The 20,625-nt window shown below is 42.9% G+C and overlaps 1 protein-coding gene across 4 annotated transcripts in view; it reads left to right on the forward strand.

Annotated features, from left to right (window-relative positions):
- The window catches only part of dnah5 (dynein, axonemal, heavy chain 5), a 90,077-nt gene that overhangs the window by 27,951 nt on the left and 41,501 nt on the right, over nt 1-20,625 (forward strand). For 2 of the 4 annotated variants that reach the window (XM_035629798.2, XM_035629800.2), the window contains exons 41-66: nt 596-666; nt 1,143-1,250; nt 1,345-1,532; nt 2,545-2,739; nt 3,175-3,309; nt 3,619-3,726; nt 4,286-4,439; nt 4,977-5,123; nt 6,513-6,754; nt 7,099-7,275; nt 7,903-8,107; nt 8,357-8,499; nt 8,986-9,120; nt 9,412-9,534; nt 9,837-10,050; nt 10,284-10,507; nt 11,751-11,949; nt 12,069-12,241; nt 12,440-12,570; nt 14,329-14,482; nt 15,006-15,062; nt 17,174-17,441; nt 17,663-17,786; nt 18,444-18,551; nt 19,450-19,564; nt 20,250-20,426. In XM_035629798.2, coding sequence (XP_035485691.2) covers nt 596-666; nt 1,143-1,250; nt 1,345-1,532; nt 2,545-2,739; nt 3,175-3,309; nt 3,619-3,726; nt 4,286-4,439; nt 4,977-5,123; nt 6,513-6,754; nt 7,099-7,275; nt 7,903-8,107; nt 8,357-8,499; nt 8,986-9,120; nt 9,412-9,534; nt 9,837-10,050; nt 10,284-10,507; nt 11,751-11,949; nt 12,069-12,241; nt 12,440-12,570; nt 14,329-14,482; nt 15,006-15,062; nt 17,174-17,441; nt 17,663-17,786; nt 18,444-18,551; nt 19,450-19,564; nt 20,250-20,426 — 4,075 coding nt within the window. The remainder of the gene's footprint in view (nt 1-595; nt 667-1,142; nt 1,251-1,344; nt 1,533-2,544; nt 2,740-3,174; nt 3,310-3,618; nt 3,727-4,285; nt 4,440-4,976; nt 5,124-6,512; nt 6,755-7,098; nt 7,276-7,902; nt 8,108-8,356; nt 8,500-8,985; nt 9,121-9,411; nt 9,535-9,836; nt 10,051-10,283; nt 10,508-11,750; nt 11,950-12,068; nt 12,242-12,439; nt 12,571-14,328; nt 14,483-15,005; nt 15,063-17,173; nt 17,442-17,662; nt 17,787-18,443; nt 18,552-19,449; nt 19,565-20,249; nt 20,427-20,625) is intronic. The other 2 variants (XM_047333257.1, XM_047333258.1) reach the window with 1 other exon arrangement.

Raw genomic sequence — 20,625 nt, forward strand, 5'->3', positions numbered from 1 at the left:
GGGAGGCATCTACCAGCTTTCCCTTCCTGAAACGCAATCTAATTCCTTCTTTTTGGATATTCAGGTCTCTGTTGTTTTCCTGCCACAGCATCATGTCTGAAAACGAGTCAAGGTGGAACTGGTATCGCATGGAAGTAGGACCATTGAGGATCAGAAAAGAATCAAAGTTTTATTATTCTCCGAACGACATGATCATTTGCTGCACTCCGAGTTTCACCGCGATGATTTTTTGACTAGATGCCAGCTGCGCAGTGAAAAGAGAGCGCAGTCTTTAGCCTGAAGGCCAGTGTCAGGTCCCGGTGTCAGTCAATCCCTCTCGGCTGAGGGGTCTTTGAACGAGACGCTGAAATGCCCACTGGCTTCGGGGGCCGCGGCCCCCTGCTGTGCCTGACCTCCAGCCTCCCTGTGGAGAATCATATCACATTAATTTGACTGTGTGACAAATCCAATGTGAGGGGGAATAGAAACTGCCTCGCGAGAATGCAAATTCTAAACCTCATTCATGTCTTTGAAACTGAAGCACGCGTGTGTGCGTGTGCGTGTGTGCGTGCGTGTGTTTGTGCGTGTGTGTGTGTGTGTGTGTGTGTTTTCTCAGGTGCTACATCACCCTGGCCCAGGCTCTCGGGATGAGTATGGGTGGAGCCCCTGCTGGTCCAGCAGGAACAGGTAGGAAAAATACTTGCTTTTAAAAAAAATACATAATTCTATAACATGCTTAGTGTGGACTACAGACACGACACTACTTGTAAATGATGGAGCTGAACTTTGTTAGATTGAATCAGGAATTTCTAAACTGGGATTTGGGATATCTCCAATATGTCCCAAGATCAGTCTTTTCGAATGATGACTGGGATTTTGGGGCGGGGGGTGTTTGTGTGCTTTGTTTCCATTTCATAGATAGTTTTACCTTTTAGTATTAGAACAAAACAAAGGGGACAGCATGAGGGTAACAAAAGGTAACTTAACGGAGGCGGAGACACACAAGGAAGGGTAAATCAAAGAATGAATAAAAACAATCAAGTCCACGAAGAAAAAACAAAAAGTCCCCTCAGAGTTCCCAAACAGGAGCAGAACCGTGACGCGCCATTTGAACAGAGGGCACTTAATATCAGGATGTGACAAATCTGCCATCTTGTTATCAGGCAAGACTGAGACCACTAAAGATATGGGTCGCTGTCTGGGAAAGTACGTTGTGGTCTTCAACTGTTCCGACCAGATGGACTTCAGAGGCTTGGGAAGAATATTCAAAGGTAAAATTGATCCTGTAAGGTTTGGTGTGAGTGATAAGGACCAGAGAAATGTTGTGTGTGGTCATTGCTTTAACATTACGTGTCTGACTTCCAGGTCTGGCTCAGTCTGGCTCGTGGGGCTGCTTCGACGAGTTCAACCGCATTGACCTCCCAGTTTTGTCGGTGGCCGCCCAGCAGATCGCGATAGTTCTCACCTGCAAGAAGGAACGTCGCAGGAACTTTTCTTTCACCGACGGCGATAGTGTGGATATGAACCCTGAGTTTGGCATCTTCCTTACCATGGTCAGTGGCACAATAGTGCTATGATGTAATGTAACGCTGTGGCGTATGAGGTCGTCTGTTGTGGAAAGTTACAGGAGAAGACAAAGGTGTGCGTTACGCACCTGGGTACATACACACGTGTTCCCAAAGCTCCATGGAAATCACAAGAACCTCTAGTCTTACCTGCTGGATTTAAAAACATGACAACACGATTTGTTCCAAGCAAAAACAAATGTGTGTTTTATTTGGAGTTAAATATAGTCAACCTGGACCCCCCGTCTTTTCCGAACAAGCCAGTTTATACAATATCAAACACAAGGGTCTGCCTCCTAGTAACAACGTTAACCAGTGTTCTTTACCTTTCTCTGTATGCCGTTATAGTCGGATCTCTTTATCTCCTTTGCACAGTTGCCATCCTAAGGCAAGTCATTAAAAAGAGCAGTGGAATAATTATCCCGTGTGGGGAGATGGGTCAGAGATCATTCGTGTGTGTGTGTGTGTGTGTGTGTGTGTGTGTGTGTGTGTGTGTGTGTGTGTGTGTGTGTGTGTGTGTGTGTGTGTGTGTGTGTGTGTGTGTGTGTGTGTGTGTGTGTGTGTGTGTGTGTGTGTGTGTGTGTGTGTGTGTGTGTGTGTGTGTGTGTGTGTGTGTTACTCAAAGGCAGCCTCTGTGGAGAGGAGGGCCTGAGTCATAGGGCTTTAACTAGCTGAAGGATAGTGCTTGGTATGAACTTTAATGATGTTCCTGTATTAACTTAAGATTCCATGTTGTTCTTTTTTTTTTATTTATATATATATATAAAATATCCATAGTGAGTAAATCATAGAGTACGTCTATATTGAAAATGTACAAATAACATACTCCGGTTATATTTATTTATTTGTCGTAATATTTGAAGTAGTATAATTTGAGATTCTAATGCTCTATATAATGCAATGTGCATTATGTTTCTTATGATTATCATTGAAGTGGTTGTAAAGTATGCTCAATGATCATTGAAAACTCAGATTCTTGTTTTCCTTTGCCTGTATTTAGAACCCAGGTTACGCAGGTCGCCAGGAACTTCCTGAAAACCTGAAGATCAACTTCCGCTCGGTGGCCATGATGGTTCCTGACCGTCAGATCATCATCAGGGTCAAACTGGCCAGTTGTGGCTTCATAGACAACATGGAGCTGGCCCGCAAGTTCTTCACCCTGTACAAGCTGTGTGAGGAGCAGCTCTCCAAACAGGTAAACAGATGAATGAGATCTTTCTCTTCCTTTGTGACTTCATTATGAAAGATACACTTTTGGATTTTTCTGGTTTCTTTTCAATCTGCTGTTATCTTTAAACCTCACTTTAGCTTTATATATATAAATATCTATATATATAGATATAAATATCTCTCTCTCTATATATATACAGTATATACATAGATATAGATATATAGATATAGATATACATTTAAAAAAATGGAAACAAATTCTAACATTTCTAAGTCACTATTTGGGCCCACATGGAAAACATGCTCATTCATTTTTTCATAACCTAGTATGAAATACCATGTGTTTAATTATACAGAGGCTTGTGGGAAAAAATGAGAAAATAGAGAAGACTGGTTTGCAAACTCGTGTGGATGAATCAAAGGACATCAAACAAAATATATATTTTCTTTGACTGTCCAGGTTCACTATGACTTCGGCCTTCGGAACATCCTGTCAGTGCTGCGGACCCTGGGAGCAGCCAAGCGAGCCAACCCCAGTGACACGGAGTCCACCATCGTCATGAGGGTCCTCAGGGACATGAATCTCTCCAAACTGGTCAGTGTGCAATAGAATCAAATATAGCAGTACATAGATGATTAAAATATTGTAAAAATATGAAGAATAAAATGAAGAGTCAAACAATATATAGCTAATTTCTCTTGAAGCATTTTCCAAGTTTGATAACAGAAGACAATGGCATTTTAAGAGTAAATGATTTGATTTGATTTCCCTTAGAATAATAATATCAGACCAGAGCAGAATATCAATGTCATCAGATAGATTTAAAATGAATTAATCGCACCTTTTTATGTTTGGGCTTTGTGCTTACAATGCGAAACGTGTATGCACTTGTGTTTTCGTTAGATCGATGAGGATGAGCCGCTCTTCCTGAGCTTGATTGAGGACCTCTTCCCGGGCATCCAGCTTGATAAAGCAGGCTACCCTGAACTAGAGGCTGCCATCGACAAACAGGTAGGAGGCAGTAATGGATGACTGTGTCCATGTTTGTGAAATGGCAGAGAAACACAGTGGGATAGGAAGATAGAGGAATACAGGGGGAGAGAGAGGGAGAGAGAGAGAGGGAGGGAGAGAGAGAGAGAGAGGGAGAGAGAGAGGGAGAGAGAGAGAGGGAGAGAGAGAGAGGGAGAGAGAGAGAGAGAGAGAGAGAGAGAGAGAGAGAGAGAGAGAGAGAGAGAGAGAAAGAGACTTTGTGAAATCGGGCAAAAGTCTAATGGACTGTGAGACCGTTGTATCTTTCATGTCACTCTTAAACGCCTCAAGATATATAGCATCCAAAGGGATAAGAATGGTGTCATTTGCCACTTGTCAGGGACCTAAACTGAGAGACAGTGGCAGAGGAGAATGCAACATTTCAGCATCTTTATCTCTTTTATCTCCGCACGTGTCGTCTAAAGATGCGAGTGAAACCTTTTAGCGTTTTTTTCCGATGCGTTAAAATATGCTGTCCCGACAGTGTCATTCCAGTCCGTGTCACTGCAGATGTGTTTACGTTTAAACGGCGCTCCCTCAGGTTGAGGACGCAGGCCTGATCAATCACCCTCCCTGGAAGCTGAAGATAATCCAGCTGTTTGAGACGCAGACGGTCCGACACGGCATGATGGCCCTGGGGCCCAGTGGGGCCGGAAAGACGACTTGCATTCACACTCTGATGAGAGCTATGACAGGTAGGACGCGCACCGCGTGGCGAATGTTTAAGGCACTCGAGACGGGTGCGTTTCTCATTCATCACGCGGTGCAACCAGGGAGGAATCCGATCAGTCCCAGATTCCTTCTGCCGCCGTTCCCCGAGATTCCTTGGAACGACCCACCTGCCTGTGCCGAGGATGATTGGTGCCGGTTTTTTTTTAACAGCAAGAGGTGCGTCACAGCCAAACTGAAGTTAACTGATAAATGAACGCTTCTCGTGGCATCGTTTTTTGAAAGCGTTCCTCACTTCACTTGGGGCCTGAAACCTTGTGACGCAATCTTGCGATAGACTGGATGATGAAACGTGTGTGTGTGTCTGTGGGCGGCAGAGGCGAAGGCAGCAAGAGAAGAAGAATTGCTCTTCTGCCCTTGAGCTTTAAAGTGCTTCCTCACATGTCGTTGAGCATGCCGTTGTCTTCTGTGCGCGTCTTTTTTGTTTCAATACACTGTCGTCAGACGCGCATACTTTGCAAATACAGGTATGAATGTCTCTATGAATGCGTTTCCTCTCCCAGAGTGTGGTCGGCCTCACAGAGAGATGCGCATGAACCCCAAAGCCATTACAGCCCCTCAGATGTTTGGGCGACTGGATGTGGCCACAAATGACTGGACCGATGGCATCTTCTCGACACTCTGGAGGAAAACACTGCGAGCGAAGAAAGGTCGGGAAAACTCTCGCACTCGATATGGGTTTCATTCTCGAAGGTGGGCGAGATGACATGCGTGAAGCTTAAAATATAAGCGATCGTAAATGATCTCCTGCAGATATTTTTGTGCAAAATAGAGAAGACTTTTTAATCTTCACAAATATTTCATTAAACTATTTATGAAACAGCTCCCTCTCTGCTAAGTTTATAAAAGAGAGGGAGAGAGAGAAAACAGGAGAGAGATCCCTGCTGAGTAAAGAGATGATTCCTCAAATGATTCATTAGGAGTCCCGCGAATTCGGGATTTTCTTTGAGAACTTTAGGTTTCCTCTTACATTGCAGAGAAGTTTAAATATCTTGGGAAATCCTCACATCCACAGTTCAAAGTAGCACCAACAGCTGCTTTATCTTTCCCCTCAGTCCTGTGCCTACATGCTTCATTAAAAATGTATCTGTACATTGGCATGAATATGCATTATGTGTTTGCTTTTATGCGTCTAAATATGCATCTGATGCATCCGCTTCCTGTTCCCGTGTTGCCCTGCATATTTTTGAACAGGTTGCATCCCAGCTTGTTACTCTGAGCAGACAGGGGATCCTGTGTAGAAAAGCAGATGCTGTGGCATGATGGAGGAGTTGTGACAGGGCTGCAGCTCCTCAGTGAAATAGCCCACGGGGAAAAGAAATGCCCTGCGGAACTAGACTGTACTATGCCCTTCGATACAGATGCGGCAGCGACTCAACCCCGAGTCTGATCTATTTTAGTGGCTTGTGCTGTGGCTGTGGCTGATTGCTCGTGTGCATGAAAAGCAATGAGTTGCTGTGACTGTCTGTCCGAACTGTGAGTCGTCCTGGTTTAGTGCCAGATGAATTCGGGTCAGCGATCACAGAGTTACATTACTCATCTGCATTGGACCAAAATGAGCATACCACTCTCACAGGAGCATGAACCACATTCATTAATGGCCAGCAGCTATACTGTATGATGTTTTCACTGACAGGCAATCTGGATTTTGAGGGGTTTTTTCACTGTTCTTTTTTTACATGTATGTTTGGTTACTGAAGAGGGGATATACATTTTAATTCACATGTTTTAACGACGCATTTCAGCTCTGGTGTTCCTTGCAAAAATAACAACTCCTGAAGTTGTTTTTTTAAACATTTTTTTTTTACATTGTAGATCTAGTCCATATAAGCAAGGCAGGGTTTTGGACTCCCTACAGAGCAGACTCTCTTATCTCTCGTAATACCTGCTGTGGGTGGTAACCTTTTCCATGCACTAAATACATATTCAGAGGCCTTTTTATTCTGCCGCAAATTATAGGTCAAACCACTGTATCATGTCACATTCATGTTCATTTCGACAAACAAAAACAATGTGTTTTCTCTCTCTCTCTCTCTCAGGGGAGCACATCTGGATAGTCCTGGATGGGCCGGTCGACGCCATCTGGATTGAGAACCTTAACTCGGTGTTGGATGACAACAGAACTCTTACACTGGCAAACGGAGACCGTATCCCCATGGCTCCCAACTGCAAGGTGGTTTTTGAGCCGCACAATATTGACAACGCCTCTCCAGCGACCGTCTCACGCAACGGCATGGTGTTCATGAGCTCCTCTGTGCTCAACTGGAGCCCAATACTCGAGGTGAATAGACTGAATCAAAACATCCCCCGTCACTGAAAATAGTGGAGCTGCTTTTTTTGGCTATGAATCTGAACTTGTGAACGGATGTAAACACAGGAAATCACTGAAGTAAAAGCCTTTCTAGCATTTTTTTGGGGGGGTCTAAATTAAAATGCCTGCAATGGTAAAACAAATTTGTTTGGGTATGACTAGTCAGTCGTGCGAGACCAATAGTTTTCAGCTGTGTTGGCTCAGAGAATTTAACTTTTTTTTTTTTGCAACATCTGATTCCTATAAATAAACAACGTATAACTGAGCCACGGAACCTGTGCACTACTGTGTTTGGAACTATCTGTCATTCCCAGGGCTGGCTGGAGAAACGCTCCCCCCAGGAGGCCGAGGTGCTGAGGGGGCTCTTCTCCTCCTCTTTCTCTGAGCTCTACCGCTTCAGTGTGCAGTCGCTGGAGTCCAAGGTGGACATGCTGGAGGCCTTTGTCATCATGCAGTGCATCAACATGCTGCAGGGACTCATACCGCTTAAGGTCAGGTCACGACTGCTCTGAATCCCCACCATGGGAGAGATTCCACTCGCTGTATTTATTAATGGTAAAGATGTTCATACTGCCCTGGATGTCACTGCTGCAGTAAAAAAAAGGGGGGGGGGGGGGGGGGTATATCGAAAGGAGACATTTTGCATAATTGCTGTAAGAAAAATCCTCAACAGTTGCAAGCTTATATACTTTCCAGATCAGTGAAATAATATATTTCCAATTATACAGAAAAAAAAATTATTTTAGTCATATCTTTTATATTTTTGAAGGATAGACAAATTGACACCACCAGCAGACCCCTAATTATGCCCACTTTGTGTAATTTGTGTTTAGAAGCATTAACCAGCTGGAATAAATAATTATTTTTAATCTTTTTCATTTTAAGGAGATAGGTATTGGTATAGCTTTTCCTTTGAATTCAGTACAGTGTTGGAGGGTCGGTGAAACACTATTTTGTAGGCATCTATTTTGACCTTGATGATATAAACTATGATATATGTTATACACTATGATACATGCCTGTTGAAAAAGTCACACCAAACCCTTGATGTTCTCAGATCCTCAATTACGTGCGCTCGTTTCAACGGCCCTTGAAATAAAATGGTTGTTTCTCTACAGGAGCAGTGCGGCGACTTATCCAGAGAGCACTTGGAGCGGCTGTACGTCTTTGCCCTGATGTGGAGCGTCGGAGCCCTGCTCGAACTGGACGACCGGAGGAAGATGGAGATCTGGCTCCGGAGGAACGACGGCATCCATCTAGATCTGCCAGACATACCTCGTGACAGCGAGGACATCATGTTTGACTACCACGTCACAGCAGATGGTACGCGTGCGTTGGTAAATGGGTGTCATCACCTGTAGAAGAGCTACCAGGAAATATCAAAGCTGTGCCTTGACAGGCAGAGGCATTACGCCTGCATGCTGCACTTTATTTTTGGCAGCAAGTGTATGTTGATCAAATCGCGCAATGATATGCAAAAATATTTGTCATATTGTCATATTTTGTGCTAATCTCTACAGCATTCATCTGTTTTGATGTATGCTATTTTTTATTTTGTTTAACTTCTTCCAGGTCAGTGGATCCACTGGAGCACCAGAGTGGAGGAATACGTTTATCCTTCTGAACTGACACCGGAGTACAGCTCCATCTTGGTCCCCAACGTGGACAATGTCAGAACAGATTTCCTAATTCAGACCATCGCCAGGCAGGGCAAGGTGAGGTCAGCAGCGGAGCGGTGCACATGTGTCTTCGTTTTAGAGAAGAAAGAGCCCTCTCTAAAACGTTTTAACCGATCTCTGTTCTATGTGTAATGCTTTAGTTAGTCCTGGCTATGGCTGGGTAGACACACACACACTCAGCATTGATCTGTCAGGTGTAAGAAAAACAGTTTGTGGATGTCATAATGAATGATCAAGAAGTGATTACCAATCCCTGATCAGCAAGTTAAGGCAGTGAAGTGTGCTAGTATCTCAAGCTGTCTTAAGCAAATAAGTACACCCTTTTCAAACAAATGTAATAAAGCTGACAACCGCCTACTTAAAATGTCTCTTCCTCTTGTCGTGGTGGGTCTGCATTGACTTTTGAGTGCCTATATTATGTCTTTTTGTTGTGCGTCAGCCATGAAAACATTTTCTAATAGTTGGATGATAGATATTTCTTAAATGAATCGTTTGCCTGATAAAATCTATACATTATTGTAGGCTGTTTTGCTGATCGGAGAGCAAGGAACGGCCAAGACTGTGATCATCAAGGGCTACATGTCCAAATATGATCCTGAGACCCACATGGGCAAGAGCCTCAACCTCTCTTCTGCCACCACCCCGCTCATGTTCCAGGTAACAAAGATCTGTGCATTTGCAATGCTGTTGATTTATTTAGAACAAGTGAACAAGTATCGATCGATGTCCGGTGTGATGAATAATGCGCAGGCTGGAGGAAGGAACAGGGTCTTTTTTACTGTACGTTCCTTAAGCTGCACATTGATCATGCTGTTGCAATGGATTACGTCAGAGTGGAACTTAATAATTCTACTCCCCCTGTTCTCTTCCCTGTGCTTTTCGTTATTATCATCTTCATCCCAATTTGTGTTTTTTGTGTTTTCTTTGCTCCCCCTGTTTCTGTTTCAGAGGACAGTTGAGAGCTATGTGGATAAGAGGATGGGGACCACTTACGGACCTCCCGCTGGGAAGAAAATGTCCATTTTCATAGATGATATCAACATGCCTGTCATCAACGAGTGGGGAGACCAGGTTTTTTGTTTTAACATCTTTTCTACATCACTAGATATTAATAAAAAAATGTTGGTAAAAAATGTATATGAATTAATTATATGATTCTAATTTTGTCTTTATGGCCTGGAAGACGATTAAGGATCATTGAAAGCAAAGTATTATTCATTCTGAATCCATTAATTTTTTACACATTTTGACGACCTAATTAAATTGAAATTGAATAAACTGATGATAACGGGAAGGAGGAACGACAACCGAGAACTAATAACAAACATATCTCGTCTTGATGTGAGTTCTTCCGTTGTCGCCCGTCATCGTAGGTGACTAATGAGATTGTCCGGCAGCTGATGGAGCAGAATGGATTCTTTAATCTGGAGAAACCGGGCGAGTTCACCAATATTGTAGATGTTCAGTTCCTGGCAGCCATGATCCATCCAGGTGGAGGCCGTAATGACATCCCACAGAGACTGAAAAGGCAGTTCTCCATCTTTAACTGCACTCTGCCCGCCAATTCGTCCATAGACAAGATATTTGGTGGGTTAAAAAAAAACAGCAGTAGAGTCATACTGATGTATGTATATAATCATAAAACATTATAATACAGTACTAATTCACCAAAAGACTTGTTTTATGTGGAATTGAAGTAATTGTACTTCCTTCGTATTTTTAAGCGCATGACCCAGACAGAATGTACTGCATCAATGCTTTTGTCCCTTTCTCACCTTCAATTGAGCGACTACCTCTCCTCCGTCGGCCCGGTTACACAGGTGTGATTGGTGAGGGCCACTTCTGCGCACGCCGTGGCTTCTTTGAGGAGGTTGGCCGCGCCGTGCCCCACCTTGTGTCTCTGACCCGCCGCCTCTGGCAGTTGACGAAGGTCAAGATGCTCCCAACTCCTGCCAAGTTCCACTACATCTTCAACCTGAGGGATCTGTCCAGGGTCTGGCAGGGCATGCTCAACACCAGCGCTGAGGTGGTCAACTCCGTGCCGGTGAGGAGATTGAAGCAGCGTTTACATTCGCGGCATTAACAACGTTTTTTTTTAAATGCATTCCTTGACCTCTTACATGTCATGTGAGAATGAAGCCCGGTCGACATTGGCTAGATTTCGAATGGAGAAAACGGGTTTTGATTTGTCTAGGTATAGAAGGTTTTTACAAGAATGAATGTGCATTAGAGATTTCAGGCAGGGAAAGTATTGCAGCGACGGCAGCGAAAAAGAAAGACATTAAATATCATTACAGGGAGTGCTCCCTTCCATCTAAAGTAAATTGAAAGTTCAGCTGACAATGATGCTACACTTTATAAGCCTAAGTATGTCTCAAATTCAAAAAAAGCCTCATATTATAGTACATTTCAAATATGCCCGCCTCCAATATACGCTGCTTGCATGTAAATGCAGCTGGCTTTACAGTAACCAGATTATAGCAGCGCTTTAACCTGATTTCTCTCTGTGTGCATGGAAACATAGCACAGAGGGAAGTACAGAAAAGTAGTGTACACTAGCATAGCAGAGACTACTGTATAATAAACCCCTACTTATGCAGTAGAGGCACCCTAGTTTACATTATATATAATAATTTACAATATTGGTGAGAGCAGTGGTTTTTTCGTTCAGACGAATAAAAAGCGAAACAAAACAAAAAACAACAACAATTGAGATTCTGGACTTGTAAGCTCAATTTTTGCTGAGGTGGCCAACACCTTGTTGGTTTGTGGCCTCGCTGAATAATTAAATGCGACGAAATATATCTTCTACGTCGGAGTCAAACATGCTCAACATATCTGCTGCGGCTGCCAACTCCACCCCGAGCACCGCCGTAGGCTCAAATTACACGAAACAAAACCACTCCAGCAGCAAACAGATGTAGAGAATACATAAATAAACTGTACTGTAGCTTACCCAGGCTTCTACTGTATGTCATGGTGGGGTTGCTGTGTGTGCACTATCCTACAATCAATAGATGTAATCAATGTCTGGCTTAATGCATTCCAGCGTAAGCAGTTGATCCAGTGTGTCTGTGCTCAATGCTTCTAATTACTCCTCTCAATCGTATTTACCTTGTCATTAAGCTTGCACAATGATTCTATTAGAGAACAAACGTTTATCCCCATCGATGCTTTTTGTCACATTGACCACGCTGTCCATCAACACTCCTGACCCTCTGCATTAGCTGGTTGCAGACCTCTCCAGCTCGAAGGACAGCAACTAACACAGTAAACGTGATTTCCAGGTGTTGGTGGCGTTGTGGAAGCACGAGTGCAAACGCGTGATAGCCGACCGATTCACCATGCCCGAGGACGTGGAGTGGTTCGACCAGGCTTTGGCGAAGCTGGCGAAGGAGGAGCTTGGCGAGGAGCACAAGAACATGGTGGACTATGACGTAGACAGATACTTCGTCGACTTCCTACGAGACGCGCCCGAGGCTACAGGTACGGATTACCCAACGGGGCGAAACATCTGGAGACAATGACAGCGGTGTTGTTCTGCCGCGCAGTTATTCTATCGGGGTAGGATCATTGGGATTTAAGATGTTCCTTTTTTCTGACAGGGGAGGAGCCGGAAGACGCGGACGTTGATCTGCCAAAGGTGTACGAGCCCATTGAGTCATTTGAGAGTTTAAAGGAGCGTCTGAACATGTTCCTGAGCCATTACAACGAATGCATCAGGGGCACTGGCATGGACATGGTCTTCTTCCAGGATGCAATGATGCACCTGATCAAGGTGCTCTACAGAAGTGAAGTGGTGTGATTACAACACATTCAGTTGACACAGGGATCCCAGTCATGTTTTGTTTCTATGGCCATGCGACAAATGCATGATCTTTTTTTTTTTGATCTCACGCTCAAGATTCCTTTATTTTTTTCAAATCCTTTACTCATCCTAGTTTTTATGTGGATGTTCGGTTTTCTCTTTGCGTAGGTGTCACGGATTATTCGGACACCTGGAGGCAACGCCTTGTTGGTGGGTGTTGGGGGCTCAGGCAAACAGAGCCTGACCAGACTGGCGTCATTCATCGCTGGATACAGGATCTTCCAGATAACTCTGACGCGGTAATGCTCACAACAGTGTGTGTACATGCACACAAACACACACACACACACAGACACACACACACACACACACACATGCACAAACTAGAAGTTATTCTTTATTCATATATCCCAACCCCTTGATTATAATCTGGTAAAGATATAAGATATCTATCAACTCACAACACTCACAAGGCTTTTGGAATTTTCTCCACGACAGTATATCATTTCATGTAGGCTGTAAGAAGGATGACTTTATCCATCTCAAGCGCTTTATATCACTCAGTCCGCACTGGGTTGTCATCGATCATTTGCAGACCCGAGAGACATTCTGGCTGCTTTGGTAAAAAAGTCTAATGTCTCCTTCAGATTTGATTTTTAAAGTATATTTGAGGCTGGAAATGGGCTTTGCAGTTAATTAGAGGCACTATGTATTGAATCTCTACTGTATGTATTGCACATTCTTCATGTTTCGTGAGTTTTAAAAGACACAGAGTCAAGTCATCATTTAAAACACTGTGCGCTGGCTTGATTCATTCTCATATGGATGTTTTCGTATTCATACTTAATCTGAGCTCAGACATTGACCCATTAACCCTAATGGGCTGCACCATGTGTTACCGAGAGACCCTTATTTTTTCATTTTCATTTTTGAATTTGAATTTAAACAGTTTTTTGCCTGCCTCATTGTTTTGTCTCTCTCTCCTAAGCTGATAAATGTTTTTCTCTCTCAGCCGCGATCACATTTCCCGTTTCCCAAATAGATTTCAATGTTTGGCATTAATATGAATGAGCCTTGTGTTTTTCCTCTTGGCGGAGACAACAGGCACTTCTAATCTTTTTTTTCTCTCTCTTTCTTTTGTCACTTTTCTCTAACACACCAACACCCACAGACGATTTTACTTTTTTATGTACATCCAGTGCAATTATGTCTATTTTACTTGAACACACTCAAATTGACTTTCATCCTCTGCAGCCTAAACTCTCTCATTACTCTCATATAAACTGTCCCTTTACCATTGGTTTTTCTGCAATCTATCTGCATAGAAATCTTTCACTTGTGCACTCTTGCTTATATTTCATCTGCCTCTCTATAATTCATTGACGTTCGCAAACACAAAAAAACAGATGGAGGCACATTCACAAACAACTTCTTAACCATCTTTGAACCCAGAAGCTTTTCATGGTTCACAATTTAACACCACCAGCAACTTGAAAAATCCAAATTACACATGGCTGTTAGTGTTTTCACACACAGACCCGCAGCTCCGTTAAGAGGTTGTGAATGGTTAAGTGCTTTGCCTTTCTATCGTTTCTATTGCAGCACATCATACAGTTTATCCATAGGCGACGCCAGTTTGATATATAACTGTTTAACATAATTTGATATATTTTCGTGATCTTAATTGTCCTATTGGCTAAAAATTTCTAGATACGATGTGATTTCTATTGTATTGATACGGATTAATGTGATTTTTTTAAGACTCTATCTGACCAAAGAAAAGCAACTCCTCTTTTTGCAATGCACTGACATGTCAGGAAAAAAAGTGCATCTAATCCAACTCAAAAAATATACTATGCATATTCAAATGTATTCACACACACACACACACACACACACACTTTTTTCTTTATTCTCTCTCTTTCTCTCTCTTTCCCTTTATCTCTCACCCCCTGTCTCTCTCTGTCAGTTTTGTTTTGTCTAACAATAGCAGAAAGAAGAAAAAAAAACGTTTTTCTACGTTCATTTTATGCATTCTCTTTTTTTTTTTTTGACAGCTCATACAACACGGCCAACTTGATGGATGACTTGAAGGGTTTGTACAGAACAGCTGGCCAGCACGGGAAGGGCATCAGCTTCATCTTTACTGACAACGAAATCAAAGACGAGTCCTTCCTCGAGTACATGAACAACGTCCTGTCATCTGGAGAGGTCAGGAGTGCATGAATGCATGTTTCAGAGATGCCAAAGCAGGGCTACTATCGTGTGTGTGTGTGTGTGTGTGTGTGTGATGACTACATTGTACTCATATTATAATGTAGCAAGGACTACTAAGCACACTGATTACTTGTGTGATAATGCAGCAATGACTAGTGAGAGCGCATGTGATACCGCCATAATAAATATTGAGTACCCATGCGATTATGTAGCAACGATTGCTAAGCACGCATGTGATAATGTGGCAATGATCACGGGTGGCCGCGTGGTAATGCAGTAATGACCGTTGATTACCCGTGTGATAATGTGGTTATCACCGCCAAGTACCCATAAGTACGAACACTCGTGTGCTAATGTAGTAAATACTATTGAGTACTCATAGGTCGGAATGTCAGCGCGTTGACGGATTTTGCCGCTCGTGTGATCCCACTGCAAGAAATATAAATATGTGAAATACATTTAACAGCAGGTGTAAAAGCAGCTGACTTAGCTACATTCTGGTGTTGCATCATGTCAGGTGCCAGGCTCGACAGGTGCTGCACTCAGCGCATTTCAGGGGGATGTTTTCACATCTGTAAGTGAACTAATTAATGTTTTACTCAAGCTGTTTTATTAATAGTATCTCCCCCCTGTTACTTCTCTGTGAGGCTGCTACACCTACTGTACTGCTGCCGGGTGCTGGTATACTGTAGGAGTCCCGCTGCTCTCTTACCCGCCTTCTTCCCGACTCCCACTGCTTGATTATGTGTTGACATCACGCTGCTAAAACTCTTTGCACAGTCAGCAACTGCAGTCAGTTTCCCATTACGTAGAGGGAGATAACTGAGAGCAGATTAAGAATCTGAACGGTTTAGACTAATAATAAGTCAGTAGAAAAAATTCCGTGAGGGAGAAGGAACTACAAGGGAGAAGATCAATATTCAACTTATTTATTGCTGTGCTCCGAATGAGCTTCGGTTGATTTCCCTTTTTGGTTGATTCGACACCTTCCAAACCGTCTCCACGCTTCTTGTCCTCTTCCTCCTTTCTGGTGTGTAAAGGTTCCATCACCTGAGCAGCATCGTAGCCATCACAGTGACCGGCCAGCCTGTTAATGGAGACACACGTGTGAACACAGGACTCTACTCCTGCCAATATTAAATAAATACAAGCTGAATTAAAATCCTTGAACTTTAGCTTGCTTTTACCCTTTTTTTAAATTTCATTAGGTATTTCTTTTTTTTAAATATTCTGTCACCAAAGTTGATGGCCGACTGACAAAGGCCTGCATGATTTTCGGATTCTGCTCTTATTCAAATAGCACAAACACTGATGCGGCTGCACTCAAGACTAGTTCTTAATTTGTGCTTTATCTTACAACATTTTACCTAAAGTAAAACTATGCATCGTATAAAATGGCAGAAGAAATTGGCTACGTTTTTTATTATCTCCACTGTCATTATTTCAAGCGTACAAATCATCTATTTCTTCTCGGTTGTTTCATTTACATTTAATCCTTATTGTAAAAGAACAAGTCATCGACACTATGTGCAGCCACTGTTAACAGGCCTGCATTTGCAATTACTTTTTAATGGATCACCTCCCTTGCTATACGTTCACCTCCAGATATTTTCTAATTTCATATCCTACCTACATTCAATCATTTCACCCCTCCTCTTGTTGACTTCTTTGCTCTTCGTCCATGCTTATACTTTTTCATCTTCTTTTCTCTCTCTCTCTCTCTCTCTCTCTCTCTCTCTCTCTCTCTCTCTCTGTTGCCGTCTCGCTGCATCCCTGTCCACCTCCTCCCTCTGCTCCTCTTCCACACTTTCTCTACCTCCCTGGCTGGTTAGAAATTAAGCAGCAGCTGCTTTGCCAGCGGAGGTAAATACTGTCAAAGTGGGCACCAGGGGAGACTGGCGTCTGTGCTGGTGTGTCATTTGTGTGCAGGTGAGAGGTTTGCATGTCGTGTTTGTGTACTTTGGAGAGAGTTAGTGCTGCAGAATTGTTAGGGTGACTATATGTGACCGAAGGTGAGAGATGTGGAAAAAAAACAATGAAGAGCGAGCTGTTAGTTTGAGGCTGTTGTTTATGAGAGAGTAACCCAGCAGGTAGAGACATGGTGCTTCCAACTACAGCTGGTTTTAAATTCATAAATCAATGCTCAATATTGTATATCAATACTTAGCTACATATAATTTACTTAACATGTTGCTATTTTATATGCAGGGAGAGCTTTACATATTTCAGACTGTGCGTCTCTGAATTTCTGTTTGTCTTCTTGTCACAAACTGTCTCCTACAAATTATTATTGGGAAATCGAGGCGTAAAAATGCTTTGCTTGAGAAATCCCAGATCTAATTCAGCTCTCATTTGTCAGCCCAAACATGCAGTATGTTCTAGTAGATTAAACTGCTGACAGAAATATATATATATATATAACACAAACTAAAAATGTAAAAAGTCATAAAATTATAAGTTTTAAGGGACAGAATTTACCAAATAAAGATCTTTAAACCTGACCAATATTAAGCTTAACATCTATAAACGTTTAAGAAAAAAAAGTTAAACAGTTCTGTTGCCTTCATCGACATAGTTCAACAAATATTTCCACTAGCAATAAATGTCATCTAGGCACAACAAACCCTCACTGCCTAACACTAAACGGACAGTTCATCAATAAAGTATGTGCGTTTCCGTCCTCAGGTGTCCAACTTATTTGCCCGCGATGAGATCGACGAGATCCTCGGCGATCTCATCCCTGTGATGAAGCGGGAGTTTCCCAGGCGACCGCCGACGAATGAAAACCTTTACGAGTATTTCATGTCACGAGTCCGACGGAATCTCCACGTTGTCCTGTGCGTCTCGCCTGTCGGGGAAAAGTTCCGCAACCGGGCGTTAAAGTTTCCTGCGCTGATATCTGGCTGCACCATGGACTGGTTCAGCCGCTGGCCAAAGGACGCTCTCGTTGCAGGCACGTATCACAGACAAATTTGTTCTAAATGTGATCTGCCTCTGTTGGGAGGGTTTGTTTCCCCAACGTGTGCAGTGGGATCCAAAAGTCGGATGTTTGGGACCTTGCTGTAAATGCTGCAACCTCGCAAACTGGATACATTTATGTTTCTGTTATAATATCTGACTCTCTACTCTGTTTTTCGCTGATTAATTATTCTCACTCTATTCTCTGTCCTTTAGTTTCAGAGCACTTCCTGTCTATCTATGACATCGACTGCTCGCCACAGGTCAAAAACGAGGTAGTCCAGTGCATGGGCTCCTTCCAGGATGGTGTGGCAGAGAAATGTGTGGACTACTTCCAAAGGTAGGTATGAGTTTATAACAACACATATCGGAGAAGATTTCTAGTCTGACTTGCCCGCGAAAAAGTACAATGGAAGCATTTCAGTATTGTACCAAATGGGAAGGAGCAGATAACAGGTCTATTGCCCTAGAAGTCACGTCAAGATTGATATTATCTTCTTTCAAGGCAGGTCCTATCCCAGTGCCAGGGACATGATGGCAACTCCTGAAAACAAACATAAAACATCCTGATCTAAGGAATAACTGCAGTGAGCTATAACTTTGGAAAGGCGTAATATAAGTCGGAGACGGTATCAAAGATAGGAAAAGATGTATTAGTCATAAATTCCCCGACAGAGCTCAAAGATGATATATTAGTATATTAGGAAAGAGAGATGTAGGGGGAATGACATGCAACAGCTGTACTCGTTCTAGGATTATTACTATTCATGATCAGACTCAGCATCCTACCCATGAGGCCACTGAGGCAGAACAAAATGTATCTTATCATCACAGTAATTAAAAGGTTTAGAGGATTTAAAAAAAAAATCTTTCAGCACAAATGTAAGTGTTCTATTGAATGTAGATTAAAAGTTAGGGGTTAAGCCACTGTGCAGATGACTCTCCTTCTTTTTAATAGGGCATGTAATTAACCCAATGTAATTAATTTTGACTCTAGATACCGACGCTCCACCCATGTCACGCCCAAGTCCTACCTCTCCTTCATCCAAGGCTACAAGACCATCTATAAGGAGAAGCGGTCTGAAGTCCAGACCCTTGCCAACAGGTTACACAGACTTAAACAACTGTTTTAAAAAAAAATCCTACCTATGATTACAATGATAAGATATACTGCAGAACTTTTTAGGTTTTGTGGATAATGCAATGTACTGGCAAGGAAGAAAACCTTTTTCTTTTTTTTTATGTTTGCTAAAATGGGCTGGGAATCGATACTTCTTCTGCTGCATGCACTGCATATTTTCTGCAGCTCTTACAACTATAAGAATCATTTTTACATATGTCATCCCATCTTCCTCCTAGTCATGTGGCCAGTCAAAAGTGATGCATCATTAAATGGGCACGATTCGTGTATATCCTGAAAAATAGCACCGGCTGATCTTAGTTGATGGTTATAATGGCCCAGACAGGGATGGATTATCAAGATGACTCCTCTACTGTAGTAAGTCTTTTTCAAAGGGCCATTCCAGAATTCTTGTCCCCTCATTCTTTGAGACTGCAGCATAAACGACAGCATTGGATAATATTAAATAACATCCCAAATTTTAGAGCACCATAGAATTGCTTTTTAAATGGTGTTGAACTCATGTCTGCTCATCAGTTATTGCCTGAGGCCAGACTCATTGGCAGCTGTTATGGGGGGATATCATGACATTTAGAATTCAGACCAGATGCCGCAAAGGCGACCAACGATGAAAAGTTGTTTTCCTATTGAAAAATTGCAAAAATATATTTCACCACCTGTAGCCCAGTGGACCGAAGATTCAGTCAGAATGTCATGTAGTTCATGTGGGGAATAAAAGTTTGGTAGATATTTACAGGACCCACAGTCATAGACATGCAGTTGCCTCTCAGATTGCGAAGCACATTGTGTGGCGAGGTCAAAGGTGTGTGCGGGCAGTGCAAGCAGCTCAACTGGTTCAATTTTGGACATTTCTCCGCTTTAGGATGAACACTGGTCTCCAGAAGCTGAAGGAGGCGTCGCAGTCTGTGGCGGCGCTCAGCAAGGAGCTGGAGGTGAAGGAGAAGGAACTACAGGTCGCCAATGACAAGGCCGATATGGTAGGAAGAGCCTTTTCGGTGTGTGTGTGTGTGTGTGTGTGTGTGTGTGTGTGTGTGCGTGTGCGTGCGTGCGTGCGTTTAGATTCAGAAATTGTCACTCTAAAAACTCTTTGCTTTCGAACAGCTGGCTTTTTTAAATTGGCTCGAAATGTCCGTGACATTTGAAAATGAATGAACCAATTGGAGACTTTTAATGAAAACAGCAGTGCAGTCCTCAATTGACTGACAATGCCACACTAATTTGTGAGCATAAATATGAATATTATATTACTATTGTATTTTCTAGATATGAATGTTGTTGTTATTTGGAGTTTGCTTTGGTTGCATGTGCAGGTTTTTTGTGGATGCAGCAGTGAAATTAATCAGAGCAGAAGTAGAGTCTCAGGGTCGGGCAGCGCTGTGGTGGTTTTATGCATGAAAATAAATGAAATAGTAAATATGTGCTATTGTTCTATTGTGTACTTAATTGAAAAAAAAAAGATTCATTATGTGTAGTGGGGTCCTGTTTGTATCTAGCCCAGGTTTTCCAGTTATTATAACAATCATTCATATCCACGTCGACCGTATGTGATAACATATGTGTTACGTTTCATGTTATTTTTGTCATGTGGATAATGATAAAATAATTCAATTTGAGATCACATTCATTCCGATGGCTATGTTCGCTTTTTGCCCATGCACACAGGTGTTGAAGGAGGTGACAGTGAAAGCCCAAGCAGCGGAGCGAGTGCAGGTGGAGGTGCAGAAAGTGAAGGACAAGGCCCAGGCCATCGTCGACAGCATCTCGGCTGATAAGGCCATCGCCGAAGAGAAACTCGAAGCCGCCCGGCCGGCTCTTGCCGAGGCAGAGGCCGCACTGCAGGTATGGAGGTTCAACGTATCACGCCCACAGGTTTCTCCCTGACTCTGAAGTCCTACAGCATCATGCGGCGTCGCCCCCTCCTGATAATCTGTGCTGCGCCTGTACGCCGGATGCCTGAACGCGGGCTTTCCCCGAAACATAGCCCGAGGGACTTTCACGAAAAGTCGCGTCGGAGCAGTTTTGTTGCGCTCACTGTGTG

This window comes from Scophthalmus maximus, chromosome 1, assembly GCF_022379125.1.
Source record: "Scophthalmus maximus strain ysfricsl-2021 chromosome 1, ASM2237912v1, whole genome shotgun sequence".
In the NCBI taxonomy this organism is placed as follows: Eukaryota; Metazoa; Chordata; class Actinopteri; order Pleuronectiformes; family Scophthalmidae; genus Scophthalmus; species Scophthalmus maximus.